The sequence below is a fragment of the Durio zibethinus genome, chromosome 5, assembly GCF_047325235.1.
Source record: "Durio zibethinus cultivar Kanyao isolate XHJ-2024 chromosome 5, ASM4732523v1, whole genome shotgun sequence".
NCBI lineage: Eukaryota > Viridiplantae > Streptophyta > Magnoliopsida > Malvales > Malvaceae > Durio > Durio zibethinus.
The window spans coordinates 28,609,669-28,629,682 of NC_143166.1; the positions used below are offsets into that span (position 1 = coordinate 28,609,669).

Below are 20,014 nucleotides of genomic sequence, written 5' to 3' on the forward strand. Positions count from 1 at the left end.
AGAAAAAATAGGTCTTCTTTTGTGCCTTTTTTTCATTTTTATGGTTTTTTTTAGGTAGCTTGGAAAAGGTTTTGATCGATAGAGGTGGGGAATATTTTTGGTTTTTCTGAGAGGTACTCTTAGGATTTTTAAGGGTGCTAAAGGGGGTATTATGAGTGAAGCTTTTGGTGATGGGGAGTTATGAAGAATGGGAATGACTGGGTCAGTTGTGAAGGGGTGTCGAATAGGTGTTTACTAAAAGTGTTTTTTTTTTTTTTTGCTATTTATGGCACTATGTTGGTGGTTTGGTTAGGTCACGGGGGTGGTGATGAAAGATAGGAACTGTTACTATTACGAGCAAGGGTTGGGTTGGCGTAGGTGGTGTCTTGCCTGTGGTGACGTTGTTGGTGATTAGGTGGGTGATTTGACTTGGGACTTGGGACTTGGTGCCTATTGGTGGTGAAAGAGGAAAAATTTTTATTTTAGGGTGCTAGGTAAATCCCCTAGGGCTTGAGGAAGGAATATTGGGTTTTTGTTGGGGCTTTTTCTCTAAGGGCTAAAGCTGGGGCTGTTTGGAGGGGAAATGGTGCTTGGTTTTTTTTAGTAAGGGCTCTTGTTTTTAGGTTTTAGGGCTTAGATTTTTCTGGGAAGGGTTGGAGTAGGGTTTAAGTGGCTTAAGGGTTTGTTATAGAAGGGTTGGCAAGGGTCCTTTATGCTTGGTTCAGAGGTTGGTGAAATGAATGTTAGAATCCCCCTTTTCAAATAGTGCTTATCAATTTTTATCTTGATTGAGATTGCAACAATCCAAGTTTAACCGCTTTTCAGAGTTGAAGGGTAGTGGCCAACAAATTGCTATGGCCAAATAGAATTGGTAATGGCTGTCGATCACTTCTTCCTATATTTTTTTCTACCCATTATTTGTTTCCTTTTTTTAATTTTTATTTAAAATATAATAATAATAATAATAATAATAATAATAATGAAATTGAGCTTAAAACTTAATTCGGGCCAAGCTTAAAGTTTGGCCTTAAAAAAATCAATTTAGACTCTTATTGGACTTTCCAGCCGAAGTGATTGAATTTTAACGAAAGTCTGAACCAAATTGGACTTTAGGACTCGAACTTTAAATCGAACTAGATTTTAATTCATATAAAATGATTCAAGAATAATTAATCTAAGATAAACTTGAAACACGTTAATTCAACTATTGTGCTCAGATTAGTCCAAATTAAATTAGTTGAATCGAACATAAAAATCAAACAAAGTTGAATGACCCAAAGAAAATTAGGTTGAACTTCAAATTATGCAAATCAATTCGAAAATGATTAATCCGGGACAAACCTGAATGAGTTTAATTTAATTAAATCAAATTAAGTTAGCTCAAATTGAAATGTTAAAATCAAATTTAAAACTTGAACAAATTCGAGTCGATTCAAACAAAATTGGGTGTCTATAAAGGAGATTATTTGTTATGCTTGAAAATACTTCATCGTTGGATTATTAGTATTTAAAAAAACTTTATTTATGAAAAATGTAAATTTTTGTGGAAATCTTGATATTGAAAATCTTTTATAAATTCTCTGATATATTGGTAAAATTTACAAAAAAAAAAAAAAACTTCTCACCTATGAATTTACATAAAAATTGGTATTTGTAACATTATTTGTAATTGCATCATCGAAAATTCAAAATCAATTTTATCAAAACCCGCACCCATTTATTTATACATTTATAGAAATATCTTTTAATATATTAGTATAAGTTTTTATCAAAAAATATCATCAAATATGTTAGTAAGATTCATGAAAATTATTTTTTTTCTTTTGAAACTTATATTTTTGTCAAAAATTAATAAGATTTTCCAATATGTTAATAAAACCTTAGTTTCAGATTTTTAAAAACCATAAACCCTTCAATATAAGGTTTTATTTATTTAAAATTCATTTTCAAAATTTCAATTTTTGCAAATTCATTTTATTTCTGTTCAAAATCATTTTTCTAAAAATAATCCTTTTTTTAATAAGTAAAATTACAAGAAAACAACATAAATTAAATTAAATACCTAATTTTTTGTTCAGCTTGACTTCAAGAGATGGCTCAATGATTTGAATTGCAGCTCAACTTGATTGACTCAATAAGGAATCAAATTCTAAAAAATGGGTCAGGTGCACTATGGGTTGGATCGACACACAAGATAGTATATGAGTCAACAATAGACTAACACCTTTAAAACGTTGTCGTTTTTGGCTTGGTATAAAAGTCAATTTCTTTTCTTATTCTTCAAATTTTCTTTCTCTCTCTCTCTTCTGTCTCTCTCTTGAACTCTCTCCCCTCTCTTTTTCTTTTCTAGATTCTGTCCATCAAAATCTTCAAAAGTCGTAAAACAATTAATCAAATTCTGGGTTTTTCATAAGAAACCTATCAAAAGCTGAGTTTTTCGTTGGAAAAGTCATTGAAAACTGGGTTTTTTTTTTAAAATAATTTAGAAAAGAAAAACTAACATATTTTGATCCCCTTTCTTTTTCCTTAAACCCTAATCGTTCGGACATTCTCTCGAATCAAACCTAAGCTCCAATAAAATTCTCAATCAAACTCTAAAAAATTCACTATCACAAAAAAAAAAAAATTTCCTTCACTGCTTATTGCTTTTGAGCTTCTATGTAATTGTTAGTTTTTTTTAGTATTGAATGCTATTCTATTTATAGGAGACATTACTCTGACTTGTTAAGTATTCTAAATTGCATAGGATTAAACTCTTGAAAATTATAACTTATCACCAAAAATTAATAATCCCTAAAGGAATTAGAACTTATATCCAAAATCCCTTCTCAATTTTAACTTTAAAAACATGAATTACCACCTAAAGATAAAATCTCTTTTATTTCCCAAACCCTATTTCCCAAACTCAATCACCTGAACCTCTTTCACCATTTTGTGATTTTCAAAATTCTTTTTTTTAACATTACTTTTTACCATAAAAGAGATAAATCAATAACTAAAGATAAATCAGTAAAGATAAATAATAAAGATAAATGAAATAAGAGTAAAAAATAAATAAATAGCAAAAAAAAGTAAACATAAAGAAAAAAATAAAATAAAGAAGTAAATAAAGGTAAATAAGCTAAAATTATAAATTAAATAATAAAGATAAATAAGTGAAATAACAATAAAAAATAAAAAATTAAGCAACTAAGCTTTGACTTATATCAAACTCAACTACTTTAGAGCTCAAACTAAATTGGATGTTTACATTTTCTTAAATAATAAATAAATTCCTGAGTTTATAGGCGTTATGAAAATGGTTTTCTGTTTTTGATTAAAAACTTTTGTGGTCATTTTTATATTTTTTTCGGTAATGGAAATATTAGTCTCAAGATACTTGAGTAATAATTCATTCATTAAATGGTATGCTTGAGTAGACATTCTGACGATTAAAACTGGAGTATTCAGTATTCATTTTGGAAAATTTTTTGAATTCTTATATGAATGTCGTGTGTACCCAAAGATTCAGACAATATGGTAAATTAAAAATTTTTGCTATATTTAAAAATACAATCTTTTGATCAATTTTCAAGTTAATACTAAAAAGAGAATAAATGGAGATAATTTATTTAATTCAAAAAAGATAAATTTTTCTACAATGCTTATCTATGAAAATACTTGATATTCAAGTGTCTGCGTGTAGGGATTCTCTTAAGATTACTTGAGGCAGAAGCTTGAAACTGATGCTGGTTTTTCTAACAACACCCGTTGTACATGCACGCATGTATCCAGTTTTGCATCTCTGAGTACCCATTTTGGTACTTTAAAGCAATAAGTTTGCCGAAGTTTGCCATCCAATCACATCTTTCTACGGTTTCTCACCCTCGAAATGCCTTGGAAGCCCTAGCACATAATCATAGAGTATTAGCCAGCTGACGCGTTTAATATTCATTGGCAACGTAGAAAAGTCAAGGTTACTGTTTTTTGTAATTGTAAAAGTCTAAGAGGAAAATAATTACTGGTACCCGTTTACTATTTCTTCACGATTTTGCCCTTTTTCTTTTTTGGGGTTAGTGCATTAATTTACTGTTGGATTGAAACTTTTTGTATGGATGTGTGGGTTACACCACCTTCATTTGGCCTATATATATCTCCTTGATTTCAATGCATTTGCTACACAAAATTAGAATTTTAATAGTGGTATTATATTGTTCTTCATCAATATTCCCTTTTTCCAGTCTTCACAATAGTATTGCTTAATACCTGTCAAAGCTAGCCGTGCCTGAAGCTTCCAAAATCTTATCCAAGTATGCATTGCATCGATGGGGTTGGTGGCATCATGGAGGGAAGAAACAAGGCATTAAAATTTATTGAAGACGTTACTATTAATGCTGAAGAAGTGCAGAAGCGAGTTCTATCCGAAATTCTCTCTCGTAGCGCCAATGCCGAGTACCTGCAAAGAAATGGCCTTAACGGATGTACAGATAGAGAAACATTTAAGAAGGTGATGCCTGTTGTTTCATATGAAGATTTAAAGCCAGATATTGAGCGTATTGCCAATGGTGATACTTCAGCAATTCTCTGCTCCCAACCCATATCAGAGTTCCTGACAAGGTAAGTCCATGATGCAATTTCATCGTTTTTTTCTATAAAATTTTATGTATTTGAGAATGATAATGTTGCACGGGAGTGTTTTAATATTAGCTCTGGTACATCTGCTGGAGAACGGAAATTGATGCCAACGATAGAAGAGGAGCTGGGGAGGAGATCGCTGCTTTATAGCCTGTTGATGCCTGTGATGAGCCAATTTGTTCCGGGGTCGGACAAAGAGAAAGGAATGTACTTTTTGTTTATAAAATCAGAAGCTAAGACCCAGGGAGGACTCGTGGCTCGTCCCGTCTTAACCAGCTATTACAAAAGCTCACATTTTAAGGACAGGCGTAGCGATCTGTACAACAACTATACAAGCCCCAATGAAACCATTCTCTGCCTAGATTCTTACCAGAGCATGTACTCTCAGTTGCTCTGCGGCCTTTGTCAAAGCAAAGAAGTTCTTCGCGTTGGTGCAGTTTTTGCTTCTGGTTTCATTCGAGCAATCCAGTTCCTTGAAAAACATTGGAGTCTTCTTTGCAGTGATATTCGGACAGGAACTGTAGACTCTAAAATCACTGATGCATCCGTAAGAGAAGCTGTCTTGAAAATACTCAAACCAAACTACAAGCTTGCTGATTTTATTGAGGCAGAATGTAGTAAAGGGTCATGGAAAGGGATCATAACTAGGCTGTGGCCTAACACTAAATATATAGATGTTATAGTTACTGGAACCATGTCTCAGTATATTCCTACACTAGATTATTACAGCAATAGCCTTCCTCTTGTTTGCACCATGTACGCTTCTTCCGAGTGCTATTTCGGAATTAATCTCAACCCTCTAAGCAAGCCTAGCAAGGTATCTTACACCCTCATTCCCACCATGGCCTATTTCGAGTTCTTGCCAGTGAACAGGAAAAATGGGTTAACTGGTTCCATCTCTGAACCCGCATCTCTGAATGACAATGAAAAACAAGAACTTGTCGATCTTGTCAATGTCAAACTGGGACAAGACTATGAGCTTGTTGTCACAACATATGCAGGTAACCAAAATCAACCAGGCCTTGAAAACATTTTGATTCAATGCATTATGGGTTTCTTTTTTTGCCTTTCTGAAAAGTGAAATCTTTTATGTTGCAGGTCTTTATCGTTATCGAGTTGGGGACATACTTCGTGTCGCTGGATTCAAGAACAAGGCCCCACAATTCAACTTCATATGCAGGAAAAATGTTGTTCTTAGCATTGATTCTGATAAAACCGATGAAGTGGAGCTACAAAATGCAGTGCAAAACGCTGCAAACGAACTTTTGCCATTTGAAGCATCTTTGACAGAATACACCAGCTATGCAGACACATCATCAATCCCTGGCCACTATGTGCTGTACTGGGAAATCAAAGTTAATGACGCAACTTTAATTCCTCCATCCGTTTTTGAGGATTGTTGCTTCACAGTTGAAGAATCACTCAACAGCGTCTACCGCCAAGGGCGAGTTTGGGACAAGTCCATTGGGCCTCTGGAGATAAAAATAGTGGAGAATGGGACATTTGACAAGCTCATGGACTTTGCTCTTAACCAGGGTGCATCCATAAACCAGTACAAGACACCAAGGTGTGTCAAATATGTTCCCATCGTCGAGCTTCTGAATTCAAGGGTTATTTCAAGTTACTTCAGTCCAAAATGTCCTAGATGGACTCAGGGCCACAAGCAATGGAGCACTCAAAACTGAACAAGCTAATCATTGGGAAAGTGATAGGAGCTTTTATGTATGTTGTAAGTTTCAGGGACACGTGGGGATTAATTGAACAATTTTTCTGTGTTGAAAAAGGGAAAGAACGTTTAACTTCATCTCTTCGCGTTTAGTGTGAATGGGTTGAAATTGTATAAATGTCATGTCTTCTTTCACGCCAAATCTGGTTCCCTGTTTAATTGTTGTACTACTTGCTTTTTCCCATAAATGCCCTCAACGTGGGCGGCTCTTAAGCAGACAAGAAATGTAAGAGAGGTGGAGTTTTCTTATGAAGTTCATTGGAATGTTATATTCTCCTCCTATAATTTAGATATAAGTTTGTTTGGATTGGAGTTTTTATAAGAAGTTCAATTTCAAGTATAACTGTTTTAAAACTTTATAAAAAAAAAATTATCACTGTTTTATAGATTTTTAGAGGTTACAATCATATTAAACTATTTTATATACATAAATATATCATGGAATAAACAATTAGCAAATTCTAATATAACAAAACAATTAAACCGTCCATAAGCCTTTGGTCTAGTGGCTAAAGGCATTTGAGGAGATATCAAGGGTCTGATTTTCGAATCAGGACTTTCCCTTTCCCCTTACTTGTACTAGGGTTTTACCATCATGATGTAACAAAAAAAAAAGAAAAAAATTGAACCCACGTATAATGACATTGGAATTTAAGACCTCAAGGCATTAAGACTTCCTACATGCCTTTAAATCAAAGTCTCATTGGCTACTATTTTAAAATATTATAATATTAAAATAGCATTTCGTAAACTTAATTTAAAAATCTCTAAAATATTAAAAACTTTTTAAAAAATGAAAAAGATAAAGTATTCAATTTTACTAAACTAAATCACAAGAGATATTTATGAATATGAATATAATAAAGAGATATTTTTGTTAATTAAAAATAAAAATGAATATGAATATAATAAAGAGATATTTTTGTTAATTAAAAATAAAAATAAAATCGATAAAAAAAATTGAACCAAATAAAAAAGATGAATACGAAATAATATAATCCTCCCTATATATTTATGAATTATTGAAGGGTGAGGTAAGAATGTAAGAAAATTTCATTAAATATATTTCTTACTATGTTTTAGCACTACTATTCATTAACACTTTTTTAAGATTTTTTTTTATTTACAACTTGTCTAAAATTTCAAAAAATCTTTCAACATAGGTTATAAATTTTTAAAATTGCGAACCAAACATCTTTTGCTTTTATAGTAGAAAAAACTCTTCTTTTAAACTTCTTGTAAGCTTAGTGGACACCCAAGATGAGACAAAACACCTTAATTTCATTTTTTATTGATCTCAATTTTTAAAAAAATCTCAACATGTTATCATATTCCTTTTAAAAAAACACTTATATTGGACTGATACAAATTGAAATTAATCGGATACAAATTATTTTATCATCCTACCTTCATTGATTTTTTTACAAAATTTATCTAGTTAAGAAATACAATTAAAATAAATTAAAAAGTGAAAATTTTAAAATTTAAAATATATATTTAACAAAAAATAAAAATAAAAAAATCTATTTTTGCAAGAAGAAGGTGCCACGTGCACAACCTCCTCTTCCTCTAATTTCGACAAAATTAATATTATGGATAGTTGAGTCAAATTCTTTGTTTGAAAATGTATGTTCATGATTAATCATCGTATCCATATAGCTTGGGCATACTAACCTTGTATTTGATATCCAACCTAACTCTACTAAAATTGTTAACACAAGTAAAGACAATTTGGCACCAACTAACCAATCTAATATAATAAGGTCATATTTCATGCATAGGATGATGAATAGGATAGTATAATTGTCATAACATATAGATTTGTAGATCTACTGCTAAACATAGACTTAGGAGTTGTTACTAATCTTTTTTGTTTAGATGTGATTGATCACCTAACTAAATCTGTTTCACCTTAAAAAGGAGTCTCAAACTTGATTTGAGTATGTTTAAAATGTAGATTCTAGTTTACGAAATCATATTTTAAATTTGAAAATATGGTTACATGTGAGGATAGTTATAGCACCCTTATTCAATCCATCCAAAATATGGTACTAGTTTGATTTCAAATTATGCAAGCCATGAAGTCTTTTTGTAATTTTAAAAAGGAGTATCTTTTTGTAGTTTCACTTTAAAAAGAAGTCTCAAACTTGATTTGAGTATCTTTAAAATGTAAATTCTAGTTTATGAAATCAAATTTTAGATTTGAAATTATGGTTACACGTGAGGATAGTTACAGCACCCACATTCAATCTATCCAAAAGATGGTACTAGTTTGATTTTAAATTATGCAAGCCATGAAATTTTTTTTCTAATTTTACCAAATAATTTAATTATCAAAAATTGATCTTAAAATTACTCTAATAGTTTGGCACCTCAAAAGTATTCATGGAGACAAATGTCTCACTCTAAAGAGGCTTTGTTGTCATATTCATTTGATTTTCTTGTAGAAAAACTTTCATTTGTGAAAATGAGATTTAAAACCTTAGTATTGAAAAATTCTCATCCAAATTCTTCAATATGTTGGTAAATCTTAAAAAAGATCCTTTCACCTAATAATTTACATAAAGATTACTATTTGCAACGCTTTTAGTAATTATATCATCAAAGATTCAAAACCTAATAAAAAATAATAATTTATTTTTAAAAATACCCTCTAATATATTGGTAAGATTTTTTATTAAAAAATTATCCTCAAATATGCTGGTAGGATTAAAAAATTATTTGTGCAAAAAAATTCTTTAAACCTTCTATTAGTTTGGTAAGATCAAAAAACATTTTTTAAAAACATTTTTTTTTAATTTGAAAAAAAATCAATTAAAATAAACAAAAATCATCATGCAGATTAATTCAAATAACTATAATAAATATCAAAATATAAAAATAATATATAAAAAATATAAAATTGAAAAATAAAACAAAAAAATCAAAGCAAAAAATAAACAAAAAAAGAAAAACCTGAGATCAAGTCAGATCTAGAGCATGGGTTAAAGTGCGGGTTGCCAGGTTCATGCAGGCCAACCTTTTTGCCAAAAATACACCGTTTCAATCATGAATAAAAGCCAAAAAAATTGGTTTGTTCTGTAGAATACTTTGGTCATTTTTCTCTCTAAGCCCAAAACACTTTTACTTCTTTCTAAAATACCTTAATCGAAAACTTCAACCTTTTGTAAAAACCGGCCAAATTCCTAGATATTGGCACCGAAAAATTCAAATGGCATTGAGAAATTCAAGCCAAACTAGAACAACTTATAAACCCAGATTATGGCCATTGCCTTTTCTTCTGATCATCATGAATCTCACTAAAAAACTCAAATATTTGATCAGATAATTCAACAAAACCAAAAAAAAAAAAAAAAACCAAAATTTGAATCTAAATCGAAAAAATTAAAAGAAATTTTTAAAACTTCCCATATTAGAATCAAGCCTAGAAATTATAGCCAAATTCCCAAAATCAAATTAAAAGAACAATAACCTAAAAATCAATGTTTTAAATAGATCTAAAAATACCAAAATTTGATTCAATCCCAAAACCTAAAAATTGGGATTTCCCATAGTGAATTCCCAGAACCAAAAGCAAACCCTAAGTTAAACAATTCTAGAAACTTCAAAGAAATTTCCAAATTAGCCCAAAAAATAGAAATCAATTAGAACTTATCACCAAACAAAAATCAAACCAAAATCCCAGATAAAGACAAAAACAGAAACTTCCAAAATTTTCCAAATTCCCCAAGAATCTTCAAAAGTCCTATTGCCAAGAAAAAATACATTTTCAAACTATGATTTTCTTGTATAATTTCCACCTTTGTTACTCTCATGTGTTCAATTTGATTTTGTTCATTTATAGAGATTGAATCCCTTTCATTTTGGAAAGTAAATCGAATATGGGATTATGATTTTATTTGATTTCATGCATGTGATTTGATTTGATCGATTCCCAAAATCAAATTCAAACTGAATCCACATTTTTGTTTAAGGATTTCTGATTTCATTCTTTTTTTTTTTTTGGACTTTTGGATTCTTTTTTTGACTTTTTTTAAAGTAAAATTAAACAAATCAATAAATCAAATTAAAATTAAAATTTTTACTATTAGGGCTGAAGCTTCCTAATCAAGCCCAATTAATCATTGAAGGCTCGTTTTCAGTTTTGAAAAAATTTTCAAACAAAATGCGGTGTCTACAGGTACCTCTTTTTACACAATTTCTGTGAAACAATAATTGCCTAAAGACAAAAGACATTTTTTTTGTTTAAGGATTTCTGATTTCGTTCTTTTTTTTTTTGGACTTTTGGATTCTTTTTTTGACTTTTTTTAAAGTAAAATTAAACAAATCAATAAATCAAATTAAAATTAAAATTTTTACTATTAGGGTTGAAGCTTCCTAATCAAGCCCAATTAATCATCGAAGGCTCGTTTTCAGTTTTAAAAAAAATTTCAAACAAAATGCGGTGTCTACATGTACCTCTCTTTACACAATTTCTGTGAAACAATAATTGCCTAAAGACAAAAGACATTTTTTTTGTTCGAGTTCAAAAAAAATCAAAAAATTAAAAAAAAAAAACATAAAATCCAAAGATTCACAATTTGAAAATTCAAGAATTCACAAATTTTCAAAGTTCGCAAAGCTTCATAACAAGAATTAAAAGATTTTAAAACTTGAAGATTCGCAAAAAGATTCAAAATTTCATAATGATCCAAAACTCATAAAGATTCAACATTCACAAGAATTTTAAAGATTTGCAATGATTCTAAAAGTTTGTAAATAATTTAAGATTGTAAAAAATCCTAGGATTTGTAGAGATTTCAAGATTCGTAAAGATTCTAAGATTTGTAAAAAACAAAATCCAATATTTGCAAAAATTTCAAGATTTTCAAAGGTTCAAGATTCGTAAAGGTTCCAAGTTTCACAAAAGTTCCAGATTCACAAAGTTTTCAATTTGCAAATGTTTCAAATTCACAAAAATTTTTACATTCGTAAGAATGAAAGATTCACAAGAATTCAAATTGACAAGAATTTCATATTTGCAAGAGTTTCAGGTTCACAAATATTTAAAGATTCATAAAAACTTCAGATTTAAAAGAACTTCAAGTTCGTAAGACTTTTCATTATTATAAAGATTCGCAAACTATAATTCACATACAAGATTCAAAAATTAGCATTTAAAAGATTTTTTTTTGGTGATTCACATCCAAAATTTAAAGTTTAATGTTCAAAAATTTTAGAGATTCACATCAAAGATTTCAAGGTTCACCTCCAAAATTCAAAGATTCTCATTTGAAAAATTTTAGGGTTTCATTTCTTAAAGTTAAAGATTTTCTTTTGAAAAACTTAGAGATTCACATCAAAAATTTTAAAAATTCACATTCAAAAGGTTTAATGTTTCACAACCAAAATTTCAATGATTTTCATCTAAAAAATTTCAATGTTTCACAGCCAAAATTTCAAAGATTCACATAAGAAAAATTTTAGAGATTCAGATCCAAAGTTTCAAAAGTTCTTTTACAAAAACTTTATGGCTTCACATAAAAAATTTTAAAGATTCTTATTCAAAAAATTTTAGGGTTTCATATCCAAATTTTCAAAGATTCTCATTTGAAAAACTTTTTTAAACAAAGGCTCTATAACTTTAAAAGTTTGGAAAGCTTTTCTTGTAAAAAAAAATCTCATCATGAAAGATCTTTTTCATTTGAGATTCAAATGTAAAAAATCTCTTCAATGAAAGTCAAATTCTTGTATGTGAAAAATTTCATGATAATAATGCAAATGCCTTCTAAATGATGCAAATGCAACAATCTAGAGTTTCACTAAATGATGCAAAGGTAAATATTATACTATGATTCAAATGTTCTCTACATAACGTAAATGCATGCCCCAATCATGATGCAAATGTAATTAAATATTCATCAAATTATATATGTATAATTTAAACGCAATATATGTAATGCAAATGTCACTAATCAATGTCATGAAATTCTAATTGTGGTACTAAAATTCTAAAAACTCTACCAGTCTTCTTAGCTTTTCAGCATTAATGATCTAAGAATAAATTCCATCAATTGATCCATATCATTTTCCTCTTCTGGTTCTAACTCACAGGATATGTTAACCAATTCATCATTATATTCATCACTAGGTCACATTCTTTGCCCTTTTCAAGTCATCTTTCAGGCTTCTTTTAATTTTGTCGTCTTGGATTTCTTTCAAAAAAATAAAAAAATCTTTTATGAATATTATCATTCACTTATTTATTATCATTCTAATTCAAGATAACTATAATGCATTTCCTCAATTCATTTAAGGTATGCACATTTGGTAAAAAACAAGAAAAATTGGTATTCATTATAAAAAAAATATATGGTCAAGAATAAATCAAAGATAAACAAAATAAAAATACTATGAAAATAGGATATTAACATCCAAAATAATGACTATTCAGACAATTCTAAACTCTAATCTCAGAATTTTTTCTCAAAAACACATTCTATTGAAATTCTCAATTTTTAAGCCAATCAAAATCCATATCTCAAAGATCTTTAAATGAAGTTGTTTTCATGAGTTTCTATTTTTTTTTTTTTTACTTAAACTGTCCTTTCGGGTTTTTCAATTTAAGTCTTTATTTTTCTTTTTTTTACATATCTTTTTTTCATCTTTTCTTCTCATTTCTCTTTCTCTTTGATCCATCGTGACATTTTGATCAAAATCTTAATTAATCCCAGGACAAACTTGCCTTAGTTCAATTCATGATTCTCTAATTCGAATATTCACATTTAATCAAAATAGATTTTTAAGCGATGTAATGTAGGCAATGATGAAGATTTTTGAAAGAAATGGATAAAATAAGTTTAAACTATATTTGAAGGGTAATCAAACTAAAAATCATTTTTCATGTAGAACACCTTGATATTTTGCCCATCAATTTCTTCTTTTTTTTCTTTCTCTTTTTTCCTTTTTTCATTTTTTTTCATTTTTTTTCATTTTTCATCATTTTTCAAGAAATATTTAAGCACAAAATGGCTTTGCCCCCAAAATCACTAAAGATCTCAACTTTTCAAGCTTATCAAATTTTGCTCCTAGTGTAGGGTTGATCCTTGGCTAGGGTTTCTTAAAAAAAAATTTTAACAGACTCAAATGGGATAACAAAGGATAATTACTCATCTTATAAAGGATAAAAAAAATATGGTCATTTCTCATTTCAAATATGAATACTTTCAATGAAAAACATTCATTAACCAAAAATAAACTTGTGAATGAACCATTATAAAGATCATATACTACATCACTTTCCTCTTTCAATGAGCAAAATTTTTTTACTAGATTTATCTTCTTTTATTTAATAATTCCAATAACTTAGCAATCTCATCTTATCAATCATAACAATATGAATAATACTTTCAAAATTAAATTTTGAATTATTATCATGATTGTCTGTACATTCATTATTTGGAATCAAAGAATAAGTATAGGAAAAGATATGAAAAGGTAAAAGCATATAATGGTGATTCATATAAAAAAATGTCATAAAAATGCATCATATCTGTCACTTTTATTAAAATAATAAAAATACAATGAAATCCTAATATAGTAAAAGAAGTCCACTATTCTAGTTGTAATTAACCTTTTTGCATCTTTCGCAAAATTATGTCCGTAGGTGATCCAATAAAAAGCTTTTTTATACATTTAGTTTTTTTTATTTGTTGAAGTTCACCGAGCCTGCTTGGATCAAACTTTGCACTTTATGCTTGAAAGTTAGGCAAGTTTTTATAGAGTGACCGATATTCCTATTATGATAATCACGTATGGCATTAATATTGTACCATTTGAGATTGGGTGGCTTTAATAGTTTCAAAAGAATTGAAGATACCAGGTCATTCTTGACCAATTCTAAGAATAGCTTAGTATAGATTATAGGGATTGGATTAATGTAAGCTCTCTTTTAGTTGCTCTTAGATCTTCCTAAATCACTCGCTTGATTGTTTGGCCTTGAAATTGTTGTAGTGATAGGATTAGGCCCATATGCAGGTGCTTGAAAAGTTGGTTGATAAAAGTTTAGGTAGATGTTATTCATGGTTTGGTAATGAGGTTGGTAAGGGAGTTGTACAATATTATTGATTGCAGGGTAGTAAGTAAAATGGACAGGTGGTGGATTTGAAGCATAACTTCTAAATTATTATCCTTCAAAACCACAACTTAAGCTTCACCTTCTTTCTTTTTTAACATCCCACCTTTCTTGGTACTGCTAGGCTTTCATTCTTTGAACTTACCACTTTTTATGGTATTTTTAATAATCTTCCCTGAGATCACTATATCAACAAAGCTTTTTATTACATTTCTTATCATCTTCTCATAATAACATATTTTTAGGATACTAACAAACAGTATTGTCATTTTTTTCTTAGTCAAAAGAGGTTGAACTTATGTGGCCATATCCCTCCACCGTTGAGCATATATTTTGAAAGACTATATTACCTTCTTCTTCATGCTTTGTAAACAAAATGATATAGGGCCAAATTAATAATGTGTTGATACTATTTAATAAATGCCTGAACGAGTTTATTCCAAGAGCAAATATGGTTTAGATCTAACTAAACATACCACCTTACAATTGAGCTAGTAAGGCTATCTTAAAACGCATGCATCAATAGCTTTTCATTACTAGTATAGATGGCCATTTTTTGACAATACATAATGACATGGGTGATCGAACACTTAATACCATTGTATTTCTCAAACTCAGAGACTTTGAACTTTGGCAAGATTACAACATCTAAGACCAAGCAGAGGTTGGTTGCATCTATAAAGCTATAAAATTTTATACCTTTAATAGCTCATAGTCTCTCATCTAGCAAGTTCATCTTATATTCAGACTTTGAGTCCTATAAACTTTTCACTACCCTCAACTTCTTATTTTTCTTTAAGTCATCCAAGTTATGGATTAAGACTTACTCTACTATCTTTTTAATGAAAACATGATTAGTGAAACTTTAATATTACCTTTAAGTTGGTGCAGATGGCATTTCTGGGTAAGTATACCCTGTAAGAAATATGAATTATTATGATGAAATGCTTTAAGTAGACTGGACCTAATGTGGACCATAACTAGGAAGATATAAAGGGTCAGCAAAATCCTGCAATTGATGGTCTTTAGGTCTAGCATCTTCTTCTACAGTCTTTCCTTTGTTCAACTTATTCAATGTTTCAAGGATTTCGCTTAACTCCCTTTTTATTTCTTCTTGAGCCTTCTCTAACTTCTCAACATGGTTTGCATTTTCTTACTCCATTCTTCTAACTTGAGCTTGGGTGTTATACTAGTGATGAGTTGGTTGAGCTATCCCTGAACCTTAATTTATCACAATTATGGTGCATATTTAGAGCGATACTTATGTAACCATCCAATCATGCATAAGATTGAATGTAGAAATGCATGAATACAATAAGGAAGATTTAATTATGTGACTAAATGCATGCATATACAATACAAAAAAGGTTAGTAAACATGATATATACAAAAAAGAATATAATATATACAAAAAAATAACTTAAAAGGTTAGTATGCAAATAATATATACAAAGAAAATATATAAATTTACAAGCATAATAAATGTCCCATCATGTGTCATATTTAAGACTTTCTAACATAAAAAAAGGTATGACTGTAACTTAGGTTCAAACCCTTAGAGTTTATTTACATGCTAGGTTCAAAAGTTTGATAATCTAATGGCTTTTAAATTGTTCCTTACATCATTATCCATTATACATTAGTAAGGCACCCTAATCTTTACCCATTATTGCCTACAAACAAAAATGATTTAATTTGAGTGGGAGTTTTTTGCTAACCTATACAAAGACATGAAATCTCAGAAGGCATAGCTACTTTATTCTCTCCTAAAAGACAAAACTTGAATATAGAGTTCATGTTATGCATGTACAAAAGAATAACAGATATATATATAAATATATAAATATATAAATAAATAAAATACAAATAAAAAAAAGATTCTTAAATTTATTAGGTTAGGCTTGGATAATAAGAAATTATTTATTGGTCTAACTCTTAATGTCATCAGTGGAGTCGCCAAACTATCATAACATATAAATTCATGGACCTATCACTACACATATACTTAAAAATCACCACCAATCTTTTTTGTTTTGAATCTATTCCACTTTAAAGAGAAATCTCAAACTTGATTTTGGTATCTTTAAAAGGTAGATTCTAATCTATAAAACTAAATTTTAGGTTCGAGAATACCATTACTCATGAGAAAGGTTATAGCACCCTCACTATGCCCATGCAAAAGATAGTACCAGTTTGATTTCAAATTATTCAAGCCATGAAGTCTTTTTGTAATTTTACCAAATAATTTAATTATTGAAAATTAAACTTAAAATTTCTCCAATAGTTTGGTAGCAATTTAAGATAATCTTCTCACCTCAAGAGTATTCATGAAGGTTAATATCCCACTTTGAAAAGGCTCCATCAACTAATTCATTTGATTTTTTTGTAAAAAACTTTTATTCATGAAAATGAGATTTAGAACCTTGGTATCAAAAAATTTTCATCCAAATTCTCTAATATATTGGAAAAAAATTTTTAAAAATTCTCTCATCTAAGAATTTACATAAAGATTGCTATTTGCAACATTTCTAGTAATTCTATCATCGAAGATTCAAAACTTAATAAAAAATAATTTATTTTCAAAAATATCCTCCAATATGTTGGTAAGATTGAAAAATTATTTGTGTAAGAAAATTCATTTCAACCTCTAATAGTTTGGTAAGACTTAATTCAAGAGTTAAATCTTTAAATAATTTAGTAGTCTGGTAATAGTTTGGTAAGACTTAATTCAAGAGTTAAATCCTCAAATAATTTAGTAGGATTAAAAAATACTTTTTTTGAAAACTTTTTTTTATTTGAAAGAAAAAAATCAATTAAAATAAATAAAAAATATCATGCAAATTAATTCAAACAATTATAGTAAATATTAAAATATAAAAATAATATATAAAAAAACACAAAATAGAAAATTAAAATTAAAAAAAAAGTTCAAAGCAAAAAATAAACAAAAAAAGAAAAGGGAAACCTGTGATCTAGTCAGATTTGGAGTATAGGTCAATGCACTGGTCATCAAGTTTAGACAAGTCAACCCCTTTGCCAAAATGACACCGTTTCAATTGCATATAGAAGCCAAAAAATTTGGTTTTTTTCTATAGAATACTTTGGTTGTTTGTCTCTCTAAGCCCAAAAAACTCTGACCTATCTCTAAAATACCCCAACTAGAAACTTCAACCTTTTGCAGAAACCTACCAAATTCCTAGATGCTAGCATCGAAAAATTCAAATGGCACTTGAAAATTCAAGCTAAACCCAGAACAGCATATAAACTCAGATTCTGGCCACCGCCTTCTCCTCCAACCATCATGAATCTTACCAAAAAAACTCAAATATTCAATTGGATAATTCAACAAAACCAAAAAAAAAAAAAAAAAACCAAAATTTGAATCTAAACCCAAAAAATTAAAAGAAATTCCTAAAACTTCCCAAATTCAAATCAAATCCAAAAATTACATCTAGATTCCCAAAATCAAAATAAAAGAACAATAACTCAAAAATCAAAATTTTAAATAGATCCTAAAATACCAAATTTTTTATCCAATTCCAAAACCCAAAAATTGGGATTTCCCATAATGAATGCCCAAAACCAAAAGCAAACCCCAAGTTCTACAATTCCATAAACTTTAAAGAAATTTTCAAATTAGCCCAAAATATAGAAATCGATCAGAACTCCTCACCAAACAAAAAAAAAAAGGCTAAAGTCCCATATAAAGAAAAAAATTAAAAACCTTCAAAATTTTCCAAATTTCCCAACAGTCTTCAAAAACCCTACTACCAAAAAAAAAAAATACTTTTTCAAAATATGATTTTTTCTGTATGATTTCTACCTCTGTTCCTTTGCCATGTTTTGTTTGATTTTGTTCATTTATGGGGATTGAATCCCTTTCATTCAAGAAAGTAAATTGAATATGGGATTATGATTTTATTTGATTTCATGCATGTGATTTGATTTGATTGATTCCCAAAATCAAATTCAAGTTGAATCTGCGTTTTTGTTTTTGGGATTTTTTATTTCTTTTTTCTTCTTTTTTTTACTTTTGACTTTTTTTAACCTTTTTTTTAAACAAGTAAAATTAAACAAAAAAATCAATCAATTAATCAATCAATCAATCAAATTAAATAAAATTAAAATTAAAATTTTTTTCTATTGGGTTATAGCTTCCCAATCGAGCCAAATTAATGGTCGAAGGCTAGTTTTTAGTCTCAAAAAAAATTTTTAAACAAAAATGAGGTGTCTACAATAATAATCATTTTATATTATATTTCATTTACATTTAATTGAAAGGGATAGAATTACAAAAAATATTATCATCTTCTTAGTATAGATTCAATCATTTCAAAGTGGAAAAAATCATTTTTAATTTATGAAATTAAACTTACATATTCTATTATATTTTTAAAATTTATATCAATAATTTAAATTGTATAAATTTTGAAAAAAGATAATTTTTACTAATAAATAAATTAGTATATTTTAATACTTGCATACATTAAATATAAGATAGGATGACATTATTTAATCTAATCATATTCATAATATCATTTTATCTTATCCTGTCATTATTTTGTGTATCAAACATAATCTAAAGTCATATAATTATAAGTCAAATCTTATCATAAAAATAAATTACTATTGATTGAAAATAATTTTCATATATTAATAATAAAATTATTATCTGGTACATCGTAATTGTAATTTATAAATTTTATAAGTTATTTTTATTATATGAATTTATTATTTATTTGAATATACCTCAATGGAATAAGGTATAGTTAATATAATTAGACCAGAAACTGATCCATTTAAATTTTTGAGGTCTCAGGCCAAATGGTTCAATCAACAAGTCATTCAAGTAAATGTTGGATTAATAAAAATATTTTAAGCTATTATAAATAAAATTATAAATTACATAGATATTTTGTAATTGAATAAACTAAATATTATTATATAAGAATTATTGTTATTTTAAAATTAAAAAAAACTAAGTTTACACATTTTTTTACTTTTTAACTTTTTTTAAATTTATTTTTATTTACTATTTTTAACTTTTTAAGAAAAATAAATTTTTAATGAAAAAGATGAAAGAATCAATCATTAATATGTCAAAATTATATTAGCAATGATTTTTAAAACATTTTGAAAAGTTATATGTATTTGACTCAGATCAATAAAAAAAAATGTAATGGGTTTTAGTTTTCTATAAATTCAAATTAATTGTGTTTTTATCGGGTCAATTGCATAAACTATCTGTGGACATCAATTTGTCCAAAAAAAATATGAAATACGTATAAATATGAAATACAAGAAAAAATACCAAGAATAATACAAAATACAAAACAAAAAAATACAAAAAAGAACAGAAAACAAAAAAAAATCAATGATGGCAGTGGTGCCATCCCCGGCACCACTGCCACCATATCTCACCATGCCCTACCCCTTATCAACTAAACCTACTACTGCCAGATATGGCCAAAGAAAATAAAAGAGGCATGGGGCTCGTGCTTACACCCTATGTTGAGCCCTATGCCCTTTCTCCCAAACATGCATGGCTGGAGCTCTATAAATAGAGGTCCTAACGAAACCAA

The 20,014-nt window shown here is 28.6% G+C and overlaps 1 protein-coding gene across 1 annotated transcript; it reads left to right on the forward strand.

Annotated features, from left to right (window-relative positions):
* The first annotated feature begins 4,284 nt into the window (after positions 1 to 4,284).
* On the forward strand, positions 4,285 to 6,570 carry LOC111282514 (indole-3-acetic acid-amido synthetase GH3.6-like). Its single transcript, XM_022870626.2, has 3 exons — positions 4,285 to 4,575; positions 4,666 to 5,594; positions 5,692 to 6,570. The coding sequence occupies exons 1-3, from the start codon at positions 4,301 to 4,303 to the stop codon at positions 6,276 to 6,278; spliced, it is 1,791 nt and encodes a 596-aa protein (XP_022726361.2). The 5' UTR covers positions 4,285 to 4,300; the 3' UTR covers positions 6,279 to 6,570.
* Positions 6,571 to 20,014: the final 13,444 nt, after the last annotated feature.

Bases quoted from the DNA above. Each gene is read 5' to 3' on its own strand.
- LOC111282514 (XM_022870626.2), top strand. From the start codon at position 4,301: ATGGAGGGAAGAAACAAGGCATTAAAATTTATTGAAGACGTTACTATT. The intron at 4,576-4,665 runs GTAAGTCCATGA...TTTTAATATTAG, and splicing joins ATATCAGAGTTCCTGACAAG to CTCTGGTACATCTGCTGGAG. The intron at 5,595-5,691 runs GTAACCAAAATC...TTTATGTTGCAG, and splicing joins TGTTGTCACAACATATGCAG to GTCTTTATCGTTATCGAGTT.